General features: G+C 48.7%; 1 protein-coding gene across 4 annotated transcripts in view; it reads right to left on the bottom strand.

Annotated features, from left to right (window-relative positions):
* Positions 1-182: 182 nt before the first annotated feature.
* MYBL2 (MYB proto-oncogene like 2) overlaps positions 183-16,633 on the bottom strand; it is a 40,952-nt gene continuing 24,501 nt past the window's right edge. For all 4 annotated transcript variants that reach the window (XM_038370353.2, XM_043495780.1, XM_038370355.2 and 1 more), the window contains exons 9-14: positions 12,628-12,767; positions 10,973-11,072; positions 9,663-9,776; positions 8,194-8,310; positions 6,131-6,286; positions 183-489 (exon numbers count right to left, since the gene is read on the bottom strand). In XM_038370353.2, coding sequence (XP_038226281.1) covers positions 361-489; positions 6,131-6,286; positions 8,194-8,310; positions 9,663-9,776; positions 10,973-11,072; positions 12,628-12,767 — 756 coding nt within the window. In that variant the 3' untranslated portion in view covers positions 183-360. The remainder of the gene's footprint in view (positions 490-6,130; positions 6,287-8,193; positions 8,311-9,662; positions 9,777-10,972; positions 11,073-12,627; positions 12,768-16,633) is intronic.

The following is a 16,633-nucleotide window of genomic DNA, read 5'->3' on the forward strand; positions in this document are numbered from 1 at the left end:
GTAAATGGCCTCATGTCCATTTCATAGGCATGGCAGAAAGGGGTGGTGTGTGGATGGCTTATTTCTACCTCCAGAGAAGAATACGAGGAGGGGGTATCTTTCTTGGGGGAGGGGAGGTATTTTCCTAGCCCCCCCACCCCAGATTAAGTTTTCCACAAACAATTCCAAAACTTACATCCCACTTATCATCCAGTATTTAGCACAATTTATTAAAAATAAGGATCTACCAGGGAACAGAGTTCAGAGAAGGAAAAATAAACAGTGTCTTTGCCAAAGAGAATTCTTCTGTGTTCTTTTCTCCCTCTACTTAAAAACAAACAAAAAAAAAAAATTGTAAAGCAGAGAAAAACCAACAGTCCTTCATGATAAGATCAATGTCCTTGACGTGTGGCTCTGTTTTAACGTGCCTAAGATCTGGCGAGCTTTCTCTTGCATGAAGAGCTGGTCTCGGGTTCCACCGCAAGCCACTACTTTCCATGCACTGGACATCTAGCGCAAATGGGCGAGAAGAGAGAGAGATTTTAAAATATGCTTATAGATTAAGATTTGGATGGCTATGGATACCTGTAAATACTTCTGAACAAGAACCCAGCCCTTCAAAGCATGCCATACAAAGCTAACTGACTTAGATTTACAACACCCCAGGGGTAAAGGAATCAATATTATAATCCTCACTCGATTGAGGGGGAGCAGACATGATAGTCAGAAGCTTGATTCCAAAGGGTCCGAGGCGCTGAGCTCCCATGGGAGCAGTGCTGCTCTGCGCCTTGGAAGGAGCCAGGTTCAGTGACTGGCCCCAGATCACAGAGCAAGTTGGGAGCGCAGTGGAGATAAGAGTGCAGCGACACCTGTGTTCCAGTCCCTGGCACAGCCCAATAGCCCTCAGTAAAAGATTAGAGGATAGGGACCCAGGGGAAGTCATGCCATTTGCATCGCCCAAGTACACCAGGGGTCGATTCTCCAGGGAGCTTGAACTTTGCTCAGCGCAGGATCCGAGGAGGAGAAGGTGAATGGGGCTTCACATCACCTTCACACATCCCCTACTCTTGGGCCATCCAAAGGCTGCAGCACACGTTAGAGTCGTCAGAGGGCTGCCCTAACTTGGGTTCAGCTACCTATAGCCTCAGGGGGCTGCTGCAACATCCAGAAACAGGCAGAGTGCAGAGATGTCAGTTGTGCCCCTTACACAGATGTCTGCCAGCGAGTGGCATGGAGCTAATATGTTTGCTCTGTGCCACACAGGGACTCCCCCTCTAGACCACAGGAATTCGCTAGTAGCTGAGCCATAAGCTTCACAACCCCTTTGCACTAGAAAAACCAACAGAGAATCAGGCCCCATGAGGGCTGCATTTGTTAAGAGCAAAGCACCAACAGCTGCAGCTCAGCTGTCAGTGCATTTATGTGGGGCTAATTTAGTTCCCACAAGCCATTTTACTTAATTTCCTAATCAAATTATCTCTTACTGCTAGTGACTCCAAGGAGAGCACTAAAGTAACCCCGAAGAGCCCAGTACTGCAGATGTCATCTCTCTCTTTGGGATTCCACAGACAGGATTTCACTAAACACACACAATCTGGATCTAGTTCAGGATCGTAGGGGCTCACTCCACCCTCCAGTCCTCCCATGCTTTCAAGACATTTTATTCCTTTCTGCACCTTCAAAGCTTTAGCCAGAAGTTATTTATGCAGCTCCGTCAGTAACGAGAGCAATGCACTCCCACACCACACTGGGAAAAGTGGTTTATAAAATGGACAAATTAACTGCAAATGGGGGTTTATTGGGTGGGTGGGGTTTGCTTTGCTGCGATTAAGGAGTGTTAATTCATCACAAGAAAAAGCTTTTACAACAGACAGATCTAATCAAATTACAAACATCTGAGAAGAAAGTTATCCCTTCTGGCTGATGTCTAGCTGGAAACAAAGAGTCAGAGGTAAGAAGCAGGGTTAAGAAGTTAATCACTTGTACTTGCACTTCTGGGAGCTTTCAGCGGATCTCAAAGCACCTTAAACACCACTGTACAGACAGGAGAGGTTCAGTCACTTGCTCCAAAACCAACAGTTGCAGAATCATGACCTGAACCCAGAAGCTCTGGCTCCCGTTGCTAGATAATGCCAAGCAGGGGCTGGTAAAGGTTTGCCAGGTTGTCTAATGAAACATGTCCAGGGATAAAAGTAAGCACTCTTCAGAGAGATGCCATCTAAAGGGCACCCTCCAGAAAGGGGTAAATTGTTTAGAACTGATGTCAGTCAAATGTGTAGCCATTAACAGTCCCTTCAAAGCTGGCTAAGCACTGGCAGGAAAGGGAAAGGGGAGCAAACAAAGATCTTTAAATTACCCCTTCCTCGCTGTTAGCTAGACAAGAGCCCAGTCGCTTCTGCAACCTGGGAATGTATTTGGTCACTCTGGCTGTGCCTATGCTAGCAGCTTCCCACCATTGCACCTCCAACTGCGGGAGCCTTCATGCATCTTAAGTCAGTGAGTTAAGCCCTGCTCAGAACAGGTCTAGATGACACTTCGACTGGAAGCCCTTTGGGGCAGGGATCCTCTTTTAGTTCCGTGTCTGTACAGTGCCTGGCGCAGTGGGGGCCTGGGTCCAGAACGGAGGCTCCTGGGTGTGACAGGAGCACAAATAATGGAGGTCTGCTGTTGCTACCCCTGGTGAGCCTGCAGAGGTTGGAGTGCAATGGTGGTAAAATTAAATAAATTGCTGGCATAGGCGAGACCTCTGCTTCTCTCTCTTCCTAAAGAGCTGGGGCAAGATTCCAGTGCTCCCTTGGAAATGTGGTGCAGAGCATCATAAAGTGATCTGCAGCAGAGATCAGACAGAGGAATTTCACCCTGAATTCCTGCACCTCGGTCACACTACACTATGGTACCTGCTTGCCTAGCATCGTCCAGGTGGGTGTCACTGATGAAGAGGAGACATTTTGTGCCTACGTTTATTTTCAAATAAAGTTTCATAAAGAGAAAATGAAGCATGGAAACGGCGAACAACTTGGACTGTCTAAGCAGTAAGAGTCTGGCTGGCTGCCTGCTTGCCTCCACCACCAGCCGAGCACAGGAACAATTCCCACTTGGCTGATTCCCCTCACCTGGGACTGTTTCCACCTCCCACAAAGCACAAGGGTCACCCCCTTGGCCCCACAAACTACTGCGCAGCTCAGCCCACCCATGCCAGCACATGGTTCAGCTCCTCTCCCTCCCCCACCCTGGAATAGTTAGCCAATATCTAGGGTCCTACCAAATTCATGGCCAGGAAAAACAGATTTCACAGTCTATGACGTGATCTCCCCCTATGAAATTTGGTCTCATGTGTGCCTTTACCCTATACTATACAGATTTCATAGGGGAGACCGGCATTTCTCAAATTGGGGGTCCTGACCCAAAAGGGAGGTGGGGGGGTGTCACAAGGTTATTTTTGGGGGGGGGTCACGGTATTGACACCTATACTTCTGCGCTGCCTTCAGAGCTGGGTGGCCAGAAAGCGGTGGCTGCTGGCCGGGATCCCAGCTCTGAAGGCAGCACCCCGCCAGCAGCAGGGCAGAAGTAAGTGTAGCGATACCGTACCATGCCACCCTTACTTCTGTGCTGCTGCTGGCAGGGCGCTGCCTTCAGAGCTGGGATCCCGGCCAGCAGCCACCGCTCTCCAGCTGCCCAGCTCTGAAGGTAGCGCCGCCACCAGCAGCAGTGCAGAAGTGAGAGTAGCAGTACTGCAAACTCTCCTACAATAACCTTGCAGGCCCCCACCCACAACTCCTTTTTGTGTCAGGACCTTTACAATTACATCACCATGAAATTTCAGATTTAAATACCTGAAATCATGAAATTTACGATTTTTAAAATCCTATGACCGTGAAATTGACCAAAATGGACTGTGAATTTGGTAGGCCCTATAAATACCCATTTGGAAAGCCCCTATCATGCTGCTGGTGCTATGGAAACAATGTATGCTTAAAACTTCCTGAAGAGAGAACAGAACCCAGGATTCTTCCCTCAGGGCTTGCCTCCCACAAGTCACATGCAGGCGGGAGGTGGGGGGACAGGGCAGGCTATGCTAACTGCTGCAGTGCTGCTATCACAGTACTGCCATGCAATCAGTTCCATGCATAGAGTTCCCTCCTAAAAGTTTTCTGGTGTGGGACTCTCACTCGCGAGCAGCACAGTTGCTAAAGCATCTCCTGCTATTCTCCGTACACTCACAGATCACTCGGAATTAAACCAAATATCTTTTAGAGATCACTAGAGGGCTGACATTTAAGCCTGCAGTTAGAACAACCCATAATATTCCCAACAAATGAACCTCCACACTGCAATAGATGGATGGTCCATCTAATCTGATATCTTAGTTCTGACAGAGGCCAATGGCTATTTGCAGGAAGGTGGGAACTCTCTAGAGTGTACCTTGCTGTGCAAGACCAGCCAGTGGTGGGAAGTTACCCTCCCCAGCTGGTGTTCAGTTTAGGCCTCGAAGCACACAGATCAAGAGCTCTTTGCTACGTGATGTGAAGTGCATCTCTCATGGCTATGGGCCTAATCCGTTTCTGAAACTCACTAAGCCATTTGCCTCAGTCTATCCTGAGTCTCACACTGGAAAGAAATATCTGGGCCACAGATACAGGAAAATCCAGTTCCTGTAGAGGTGTCAGTAGCAGCTCCAGGGTTAGGAGAGCACTGAGTTTGCACTTCAATGGCTGTGTCTTGGAAAACAGAACAAAAGCCTCCATGGAAGTGGGGGTGCAGGGGGAAGCGAATTGCCCAGAAAATCAGTGGCAGAACCAGGAGCAGGAGCAGATTGCAGGATTCCAAATTGCTAATGCCCACATCTAACCCACTATAGCACAGCACCGCCCTTGCTGCCCCAGGGAAGGTACTCTGGTTGAATTCTTTAAGAAGTATGCATTGATTTTTGGCGCAAGACTGAGATGCCCTGGGCCTGATGGTGAGAGATGCTGAGCTGATAGTGTTTTGTTGTGTACTTTGCAGTATGTTGGTTTCCTAGGACTTTTTTCCCCCCCTTCCTTTCGTTGATCCCCCTTAGCACCACATCTCCCAGCCACACACATCCCCGTCTACCATCAAACATCCCCATGCCCCACTAGCCAGGGCAGCCGGTCAGCGCATGAAAGCCAGGGCCTAGAGACTTTCAAGGGAGTGTGACCAAACTTGCATCTTCCCAACAGTCTTGTTTTACTCCATCATTATGTAATAACCTTATACTGCTGCAATTCTCCTCTGGCACAGACCTGCAGGGTCCCCAGCCTGGAAGCCCCAAGGGGATCACCTGCATAAGTAAGGGGCTGATTAGCCAGATTGTACTCCCTATGTCGGTCTTCAAAGGCCAGAACCGGATCATGAATAGAGCTGGTTGGAAAACAGATTTTCCGACCCATAATAACTTTAGAGATTTTGAAAAAAAAACAACCACACCAATAAATCCTGACTTGGGGCAAAAAGCCAAACTTCCAAAGATTTCAGGAAACGGAATTCTGGATTTTTGCTTGTTTCAGGTCAATCCAAATATTTTGTTTCAGTTTTGACTCTTGTGAACTCCCGTTCCCAGCCCTGAGATCCTGAGCAAGTGATTCTGGGAATGACTGCTCTGAGTGGCTGAATATGAGCATCATGGTAACAAGGAGGTAGAGAGTATCTTGGTTTAGAGGGAAGAATAGTGCTCCCTTCAGTTCCAAGTCCCAGCAGATGGCACTGCACAGCAATGCAAGCTAACTTTCTTCCCACAGGCCAGGTGGGGGTCTCTGTTCCTATCCCCTACCCTCCCAGGGGAAGAAAAGGTATGCATACAATGCACAGCATGGCCATGGCTGGCCAAGGTTGTCTACACTGCAGTTTTATAGCTCCGCAGCTTGAGCCCTGTGAGCCTGAGTCAGTGACCCAGGCTCGGAGACTCATTGCTGTGGGTTTTTTAATTGTAGCGCAGACACAGTGACCAAGGCAAAGCTCAGCATACGAAGCCTGGGCGGTGAGTGGCACTAGCATTCTGAGCTGTTGTGTGGCTCTCCAGGGACAGTGCTCTCTCCTGACTCAAGCTACCATCTCCCTTTCACCAGCACAGGAGGGACAGGGTTTCTGCAACCTCCAAGCCTTTCGGGTGGATGGCAGTGCTGGTATTTACCGGAGCGGGTGGTCTGAATTGGCTTGGGATCTTCCTGGAGGATGAAGTCTTCTCGGTCTTCACATGCACCTGCACAAATCCCCTATTGAGCAAACCGCTGTCGTCCTTGCTGCTTGAGGAGGAAAGGTTTAGAGACCTTGAGAGGAAACTCACAGGCTGCAGGGAAAAAAAAAAAAAAAAAAAAAAAACACATACGCACCAAGTTAATTTGCTCCCTTACACTGGAAAATTCCACTTAACTAGATCCATTAACTTGTGTTCCTGTATTCTCCTGTCCATGCATTTAAACCGCGTGAGAAACAGCACATTAGGATGCTAGCAAGGTTCTACATGCAGGGAAGTAATCAGAGCGTCACCAAGCGATTACTTCACGTCTGGGTTACTTTTTCCAGACCTGACGCAGAGCTCTATGCAGCTCGAAAGCTTGTCCCTTCTATCAGCAGAAGTTGGTCTATTAAAACAGGGGTTCTCAAACTTTTTTTTGCCAAGATCCCTTTTGAAAATATTTCAGGTTGTGATGACACCTCCACCCCCAATACCATGCCACCCTTTCTTCTGTGCTGCTGCTGGTAGTGGCACTTCTTTCAGAGCTGGGTGCCTGGCCAGCAGCTGCTGCTCTCGAGACCCCCCCCTTAAAATAGTCTTGCAACCCCTTTTTGGATTGGGAATGTTGCATTAAAAGAAATTCCCTTGTCCATCTTGTCTCTGTACAAGGGTATGCCTATATTGCACCTGGGAGAGAGCAGGCAGCTCCATAGACTTGAGCAGCAGGGCTTGCGCTGGCATGCTAAAAACATCTGTGTAGACAGGGCTTTGACATTGTGGTTTGGGCTCTAAAGCCTCCCTGTCCCAGGGTTCAGAATCTGAGCTCCAGCTCTAGCCACAACTATTTTTAATGCGCTAGTGGCGAGCCCCCCTACTGCAAGGCTGCGGCCCGAGGCTGGGAGGCTAGTTCCCAGATGTAGTACAGACAGACCCTAAGGCCTAGCGAGTGGAAATCTTTCCATTACGTGCACTTAACAAATTCAGTTAAAGTCTGGGTGTAGATTTAGAAACTCCCCTGTTCTTTGTGCCATCCAAACATAGTAGTACTGGGCTAGCACATGGGAGCCAGAAAATGAAACCGGCTAATCTATTTTCACTGTTCAAGCCAAGTGCAGTGAGAATAGCATTAACAGCATGAGTTCAATTTATCATTCTCCCTGTAATAACAGTCCACAGGTTGTTCGCTGTGTGCACTATACTGTTGTGTTTTTAAAATACATGAGCCAAATTCATCTTTGCTGCAACTCTATTGAAGTTCATGGCGTTACACCAGGGGCTGAACGTGGACCTAAATCTGTATCTTGGCAAATCTATTTCCCTTTAACAAGCTCCATAATCAAACGTTGATCATTGCATCAAACTTCATGGGGCACAAGAACACCAAAATTAATAAGAACTTTATAAGTCTAATAAAATACACTAAAGAGCCACACGTCTGACAGGAGCTCTCACCAAAATGCTCCAGTTATTTTATATCTGATCCTGTGAATAACCAACACAGAATGGGCTCATTTCGGTGCGTTTCGTTGTGTGCTGCATTTAGTGTTCCAGATATTCAGTTCTTCAGAGAGGAGAGGTTTACAATGGGATCGGAAAGCACAATGCATAAAACATTAAGTTAAGGCCACCCCTTCTCCATTACGTTCAGCACCATGTGCATGACCTAGCATAGAGGCAGGAAGTGGACAGCCAGGTTTAAGTTGCACCATCCATTTGGGTGGAGAAAAGAGGAAAGGGGAGGCAGTTTTCCTAGCAGGTCCTTCCCTCTTATCACGTTTATCTCACTAAATATTTGTTTCACTGGCACACCTAAAGCCCCAGTTAATTCAGTATAGTCAATCAGATTTCATAGCCATCCTTGCACATTTCTGATTGTTCCTGTGTTTCAGAGATGTCTGCAGGGGAATCCAACTCATAGCCAGCCTCAAGTCTTCCTCTGCATTCACACAGACATGTCTTATCATGCAAGCACACGTCTCACAGCTCTCCCTCCCCACCCTCATCTGAGCATCCCTGACCTGTGCTCTTTTGAAGCAGATGGACCTGGGCATGGTGGACACAGTCAGCTTCACATCCTCATCCACAATGTCCAAGGCGAGAGACTTCCTGACCTTCTTGATGGGACTCCTGTGCAGCTGGGAAACACAAGAGAAGCAAAGCAAGCAACCGTAAGCGCTAGCCTGCAGGGGAGACAGAGCAATAGCAACGGGGAAAATGGGGCTCGGTGAGCATTTTCTAGTTCCATAGAGAGAGGGAAGGGTCACCATCATACATACTGTTTGGGTGTAAGGGGCTGGGACCACGGAGGCTCGGTGGCATTAAAACATTTCCTGTGAATGTCACTGTGGTGGAAGAGACCAGAGACTCACAACCCCTAGAGGCCGAACACCGGCCTTTACAGAGCAGGGAAAAAATCCCCAGCTCCACCTAACCGTGGGGCCTCCGGCCTATTCCAGGGGGGCCACCTCTAGAGTGCTGAGTGGGGAGCTCCTTCCATTTGTCCCATCCACTGCTCAGCCTCTCTGCCAAGAGGGTGGGGTGGCTCGTGGTGGGACAGCTCATGGTGGGGCTGCCTGTCCACAGAGACGCACCAGCGCGTTTCATGCAGGCCAGTCTTTTTACAGCAACACCTTTAGGGCTACATTGGGACAGAAACCCAAAAGCAAAAGGCCCCATATCCCACTACCAGCCCCATCTAATCCGCCTGGAGGCAGACGGTTGGAATGAATAAATCTCTCTCTTCTGAGGGTATTTTAAACAGTCAAACCAATTGTCCCAGAAGCAGAGTACAGATCCGGAGACGTAGGGCTTGCCATTGGCTGTGAGCAAGCTGGGGCACCTGTGCTGTGTGGGTGGCAGAAAGTCACATCGCATCTGGCATTGACTGACAGTGTAAATAACGGGTTGGGTCTCTACTGTGACCATCACAGCCCAAGTGAGCGCACCTGCTCTGCCACGGCTTTTATTGGTATGATTTCTAACATGGAAAACAACCGACTTAAAAACAAAAATCCTGGCAAGTCTAGGAAGGGAAGGCCAGCAGAACAGGACCGGCCAAGACGGAATTTGCCCAGGAGGCTTGGGCTAATGTTCCAAGCCCTGGGAGAAATGCCTGAGGATCTTTATTCCCCCTGTGCTCAGAACCCCCATTCTAAGTCTGAGCCAACTCCAGAAGCACATCGTGCCCAGCATTATGTTGGGGCATAGGGTCAGAATGGGTTAGGCCACAATCCAGAAGCACTTTAAGCGTGTGAGTAACCCACTGACTCCAGCAAGACTGTTCATGTGCTAAAAGTTAAGCATGTGCTCAAATGCTCTGCAGAATCAGGCCCTTAGCAGGAAGGGTGCCAGCAACTAAATCACCAACTTCCCTGTAGCACCTGGGCTTTCCTCTGACTCTCCCACCCAGTACAGCCCTGCCCTGACCCTGCACAAGGAACCAGGAAGGATCACAGCAGGGGCAGCAGCTGTAAGACGAGACACTCACTCCTTGTTTCCTTTTCTGTTTGTCCGGCTTCACATCATCCTCTATGATCAACTCAATGCCAGCTTCACTCCGGAGCACTTCCTTCAAGTCTTCTTCCAGGTGAGGGGTCTGCGGCTGGGGTGAAGGACATAAGGGGGAGGAACATAGCACAGGGTTTACAGTGCAGGCTACAGTTACATGTCTGTATTTACGGTGCAGGTGAACCTGTACTAATGCTGCAATTATATCGTCAGTGGAGGCGTCCTCCCACTGCAACTCAGTCTGCTGGACCACTCTTCATTTCTTAGTGCGAATGACACGAGAGCTCAGCCAGCCTGGCCTCTGAACGGGCCCTTGATGCAGTGAGGATACAAGAATCAAGTGCATCAAGAATCTCATATAATTGTTTGGCAAGCAAGGGGTGCCATACCCACAGCCTGACTTCCCAGCTGGTCTACACAGCATCACTGGCAATTCTGGAATAGCACCAGGTCTCCACTCGATGGGGAGTGCCAAACAACTGCTAAACCCAGAAGAGAAAATCCATTGGGTCGGTTTCTTTTTAGGTTCACGAAGGAACCGAAAGCTGCACCATGAACACAGGGGATTTATAGGTTTCAGAGTAGCAGCCGTGTTAGTCTGTATTCGCAAAAGGAAAAGGAGAACTTGGGGCACCTTAGAGACTAAGGTATTTATTTGAGCATAAGCTTTCATGAGCTACAGCTCACTTCATCAGATGCATTCAGTGGGACATGGCCCACCTTGATTATCACTACTAAAGGTTCCCCCCACCCCCCTGCTGGTAATAGCTCACCTCAAGTGATCACTCTCCTTACAGTGTGTATGGTAACACCCGTTATTTCATGTTCTCTATGTATATAAATCTTCCCACTGTATTTCCCACTGAATGCATCCGATGAAGTGAGCTGTAGCTTACAAAAGCTTATGCTCAAATAAATTTGTTAGTCTCTAAGGTGCCAAAAGTACTCCTTTTCTTTTTAGGGGATTTATAAAGTATCTCAGTCCAGTGGTCACTTATGGGAGCATATGCACCATACCATTTTAGGACAGTGTTCTCCACGGCCCCCCCATCTCAGCCAAAGAATGTGCCAACACCCAAGCACCCTGGTAACGTTAACAATGAAAACAGAAATGCACAAAGATTGGCTGATGGGCCCTTTCGCACCACATATCTGAAGGCCTTTTCACTGGCAGATCATGCCAGAATATTCAAGGGTGAATATGAGATTTTTGTCATCGGGGGCTACAGAAGCACAGCTAGCAGCACTGGACAATGCTAGGCAGGGCACGCATGTTGGTTAAATACACACCAGTGGCCTCATGGCACCGTACTTTTCCAGAGCGTTCTTAAAAGGCGTAGGTGTGTGGGGCGTGTTGTCTGCTACATATTTCTGATCTGGGGTGACAAACCTGCCAGCAGAGAGAGAAAGAGGTCAGGAGCAGAGCACGGCACGCAGGTGTCCCCCAAGCATTCCCCCCACAAGAGAGGAAGCATACTCTGGCTCTCCAGCCCCAGAGCTGCACTGCCTAGCCTTCCAAGAGCACGTGCATTCCAGAAACACCCTGACACTCCAGACACAGGAACTGGGGTCTTACATCACAATAGCAAGGATGGCGTGAACCTCCCTGGCTGGGTGTGCTGCAGGTGCTTGTATGGGGGAGAAAAGCAGGTGCTAAAGAGCAGTGGAATAGCAGACATGCCTTCTGGCAGAACCACCCAAGCTGCTCTAACAGAGCCAGACTTTATTCAGTTATATCTCCACCAGATCTCCTGGCAAATCACTCTTCAGTCACCAAGGTGGGTGAAACACAGATGCCCACCCACAGTCCTTCCCTCTCCCACCCACCCATCTCACTCTGGTCTTGAGCACACAACAATGCACATTGCTGCAGGAAAGGTTCTGGCTCAGACAAGGCTATGTAATGCAGGCAAGGCCCTGTCTACATGGGGAAAATTGACCAGCACAGCTATTTGGCCATAATTAAGCTATTCTGGAATAACTGCTCCGTGTGGATGCTCTTCTGGAATAAAAGTGATTTTATTGTGGCACAATTACTCTGCTTTGTGAGTGAAGTGATTATTCTGTGATAAAGTGACTTTTAATCTAGAATTGAGTATCCATATGAGAGAGTCACTGTGGAACAACTATGCACATCAGTTTCCTTGGGTGGACAAGGCTTAAGAGGGAAGCGTGCTCCACGAACTCCGTCAGGCAGGGGATACACCTGTAGACAACACACAGTGGGGAAGAGCTACAGGGGTCCAGAAAGCCCTGTTAGCAGCCAGATTCATAGTCCAGCAACATTCCCCAGACGGACACGTGCCCAGAAGCAAAAGTTCCAACCCCGCATAGACAGAGCAGGTTCTGCCAGGCATTCTAGCACCAGGACTGGGCACACAGTCTAATCCACCAGCTTTCCTTCCCCACAGCTGAGCGGCTCTGGAGAAGGTGTGAAATATTTCCCTGCCGTTGAAGATGAAGGGCAGAACATAACCATAGAAATGGCTCCGACCTCACCATTCCAACTGAATGCCCTTCTGGTCAGTAGAGCAAGAGACACACCCAGCAGCATTCAGAAGAAACTGTTTTGGAGAGAGGCACTTCATCACCATGAGCAGATCCCATTGCTTAATTGGTGGGAATTTCTCCTTCCAGATCCAGCCTCTACAAACGTGCCTTGCTCACTTTAAATACTCTAGCCTACTTTATAGTCTGACACCTTCGTTCCAGCAGGTTCGGCCCACAATTCACTATTAAAATATGCTGCAATACAGCAGCCCTCCAGAAAAACAGAATACATTTGTGGAACTCGAAAACTAGATAAAGCCCACTATTTGTATCCCCCCTTTCCTTCCCTTCCCGTGGGGGTGCCACAGCTACAGGACACCACTCCTGAGACAGTTCAGCCTCCTTGCTATGTGATGCAAGCTGGGATGAGGCTGGGAGAGCGGGGTACGACTTACGCTGAGTTTTTCTGATGCAGCGGGGTCTTGTCCCTGTGCAGAGGGGTGGTCACTATCACCTTCTGACTGCACACAGGAGTGGAGGTCAGGGACGGGTTCTCCAACTCCAGTGTATCCTGTTTGGTCCAGAAGTTTAAGAACTGCCAAGCGAGGGAAAGAAAGAAACAGAGAACACACTTCACATCCTGGGAAATTCAAGGCTGTCACTGGCCATTAGCTTATGCTAGTTTTACTGAATTTGAAAGAGGATCGCTCACACTGACTGATTACATGTATTTTTGCTACCAATATGGCAAACAATATTCCCTCCACAGATCAGGAGATCCGGACTTTGCCCTGATCCACACACAGTTTTTGAACGAGAATAACTGTGAGTTCAGGGTGCAATTTTTTTTTTTTTTTTAAAACCTAGGATGGATGTAGTTATAACCAGTATAAAGGTGCCTTATACCAGTGCAGTTTATTTCTCTTTGCTTATGCGGATAGATATGTCAATATAAGTGTACCAATACAGCTGCATCCACGCATGTATCGCTTTGACTATACTGATGTCGTTCAAGCTGTACGTGTGTGATTAGCAAGGCTCCAGTGGGTGTATCTTCACCACAGGAAAATGAGTGTTGGCTAACATGAGTTATCACAAGGTAAGTCCTAGTGAAGACAAAGCAGTTTGTAGTTTTCACACGAGTTAGCAGGTCAAGTAAAGCCTGCACTGCCCCACAGTCTAACTTAGCCTGTTAACTCATGTTAAAACCACACACTGCCTCCTCTTCATGATGCTTTTACCCCATGCTCATAATTCGTATTAAGAGCATGCCTTTATTCCTAGGGAAGATAAGGCCAGCGAGGAAAACGCCTTCCAGGTGCCCCCCACACTCTTACCCCACTCAGGGCAAGAGTTACTTTTGTTACATTCATCGCAGGAGACCAGCCTTGCGGTTGGAGGAAGAGCCCGGGAGTCGGGAGATCAGCTTTCTGTCTCAGCTGTGCCGCAGATTCACTGTGAGAGAGCAGCTTGTGACCTCTGTGCCCATGAAAATACCTCCCAGGAGGGCTCTGAGGTTACCGGCTCTAACACTGCTAAGGTACGATACAGAGAGGAGGAGACCGAACCCATCAGCAGCCATGAGAGGGGAGAGATCACGAGCCATTCTGCACCAAAATCCACATAAGCTAAAAGGAGTAACTGGCTGTTATCCTCTATGCTGGTCATAGACCAGAGGGAGGCATGATCACACACAAGGTGTGCATGGGGAGTTAAACATGGAAGGTGTGGTAGTGCCTGAAGGCCAATTGTCCCCTGCATTCCTCTTTAAAACTCTCCTTTGGTGTGACACCTAGAAAAAAACAAAAACAAAAAAAACCAACCTGACAATACTTAGGCAGCTGGTGTGCCGAGACCACTGCCTGCCACACTGCCCAGTACTGTCTCAGGCCTCGTCTACTCTACAGCATCAGGTCAGCGCAAGGCAGCTTACATCAGCCTAGCTATGGAAGTGTCTACGCTCAAATTTCACTCCCACTGATGTAACTGCCCAGCTACACTGAACTCCACATCCACAAGCGGCACAGAGTCAAGGTTGATGTAGTTAGGTCAACGCAGTGTTAGTGTAGACACTGCGTTCCTTATGTTGACTGTTACTGGCTTTCAGGAACCATCCCACAAAGCCCCATGCTGACAGTACAATGGACACTCCTGGGGAGGACATGCACCACCAACACAGGTAGCAAAGTGTAGACACGCACAAGCAATGTAATTACTGCAGTGGCTGGATGCCATCGTACGTCAGGTCAACTTAATTTTGTAGTACAGACCTGGCCTCGTTGTTTCCTGGTATTCCCCCATCTCTCTGTCTCCATCTGTTGTCTCTCGTCTTATATGTAGACTGCAAGATCTGTGGGGCAGGGACTGTCTTGTTGTTCAGTGTCCGTACAGCACCCTGCACCATGGGGCCCCGCTCTCTGACTGAGGCTCCTCATTGTTATGACAACATACAATAATACAATTGTACTAAGTCCTGTAGGAACACAGCATAAGCAACAGTCCTTGCCCCAATGAACCTCACAGCCTAAGGGAATGTCTTCACTGCAAAATTAACTCGGGGGTTTGCATCACAGAAGTGTAGACTTCAGGTCCTGGCCTTGAACTCATGGCTCATGCTGGCCTCACAGCCGAGGTCCACCAGGAGCATGGGTCAGCCTCTGGCCAGCTGGCAGCATGCTGGGAAGACCTCCTGGCCACAGTCTCTCCTGTTCAAGTGCTGTGGACACGCAGTAGAAATATGGAAGCGTTGCAGGTACAGCAAGCCACGAGCAAATGTACAGTTCAGACACCACACCAGGCTGTATGAATTGGAAGGTGACCTCTGGTTCACAAGCAGGGAGTAGGTAACACAGCCCAGGAAACTGTGGGAAGGCACTGGAGTACACACTGCTGAGCAGCTGTTTTAGCAGCATGAGTGCTGGCAGAACTCAAGGTCAGCTAGCCTGGGTAAAAGGGGACCACACTCGAGAAAGCGTGTGGGCAGGAGTCACAGTAGGGCCAACATTGGAGTAAGAACCTGAGTTAGGACTTGTCCTTGCTGCACACAACCTTCTCCTTACTGCAGCATCTGGTGAGGAGGAGAAGGCTTGGATTACAACACCTGCCCAAAGCGTTTGCTCCTAAACCAGGCTGGATGACAAGCACATGGATTGAACAGAAGCAGCTTCTTCGAGGGCTTCTGCCCTCAGGGTACCCGCCTCCCCATTGGGAGGAGAGACACTGCATACACCACAATGATGCTGTGCGGGTGGTGCCGGCTGCCCAGCAACAGGCCATGCAGCTTCTAAGAGGGGGCGGGGAGGGGTCATTCTCACCCACAGTTAAACTGTGGATGAAGAGCTGGATGTGTGTGCCTCCACCTACCTAACTGCAGCCACATACTGTGCCCCTCATACAGGGAGGTTGGGCTTCAGTTTAGCTGAACACGTACCCCATTATTCACATGCCCCTCTCCCACGGCATGTCTAATGACCACACGTGGCCAGAGAACCCCAGTTCTGTGGCTCAGCAGGGGAAAGACAGGTACTCTACACAACTGCAGCGAGACTGGCCAGCACACTCTGGGCGCTGGTCCGAGCCTGTGGAACGAACTCCCCCCAGAACTAAGGATCATCTCAAACCTCTCCATTTCCCGCTCGATGGGCATTTCTTTGACCTTACCTTCTCTAACAAAAAGCAACAGATATATTTAGATTAAAAAAACCCACACATCCTACCAAAGCAAGGCACTCCTCTGCACACGCTTCTCCCTCTGGGGAGAGGATGAGAGAACGAATATGTGCCAGATGTCTAGTCAAGTAGCCTAATGGACTCCTGGAAGGTGCTCAGATACTACTGCGATGAGCAGAGAACAGAATTCCACCACCATCCTACAAACTGGCAGTGCCCGTTTCAAGGCAAGTGGCATGATAAATATTAAGCAAACAGAGCTGATCAGTGTCGACTGCATTATGGCCAATAAATAAAGTACCAGCACAGACCCTCTAATTCATGCACAGTGTCCCAAGCAGACAGCAACAGAATGAGCTTCGCCTGTGTCACAAATATTAAAGGAAGGGTAACCATCTTTCTGTATACAGTGCTATAAAATCCCTCCTGGCCAGAGGCAACATCCTGTAACCTGTAAAGGGTTAAGAAGCTCAGCTAACCTGGCTGGCATCTGACCCAAAGGACCAATAAGGGGACAAGATACTTTCAAATCTTGGCCGGGAGGGAAGGTTTTTGTTTGTGCTCTTTGTTTATGTGGTTGTTCTCTCTTGGGACTGAGAGAGGCCAGACAGAAATCCATCTTCTCCAACTCATCCTAATCCAAGTCTCCAATATTGCAACCAGTACAGGTAAGCCAGGAAAGGCGGATTAGTTTATCTTTTGTTTTATGTGAATTTTTCCCGTGTTAAGAGGGACGTTTATTCCTGTTTTCTGTAACTTTAAGGTTTTGCTCAGAGGGGGATCCTCTGTTTT

The sequence above is a fragment of the Dermochelys coriacea genome, chromosome 13 (assembly GCF_009764565.3).
Source record: "Dermochelys coriacea isolate rDerCor1 chromosome 13, rDerCor1.pri.v4, whole genome shotgun sequence".
In the NCBI taxonomy this organism is placed as follows: domain Eukaryota; kingdom Metazoa; phylum Chordata; order Testudines; family Dermochelyidae; genus Dermochelys; species Dermochelys coriacea.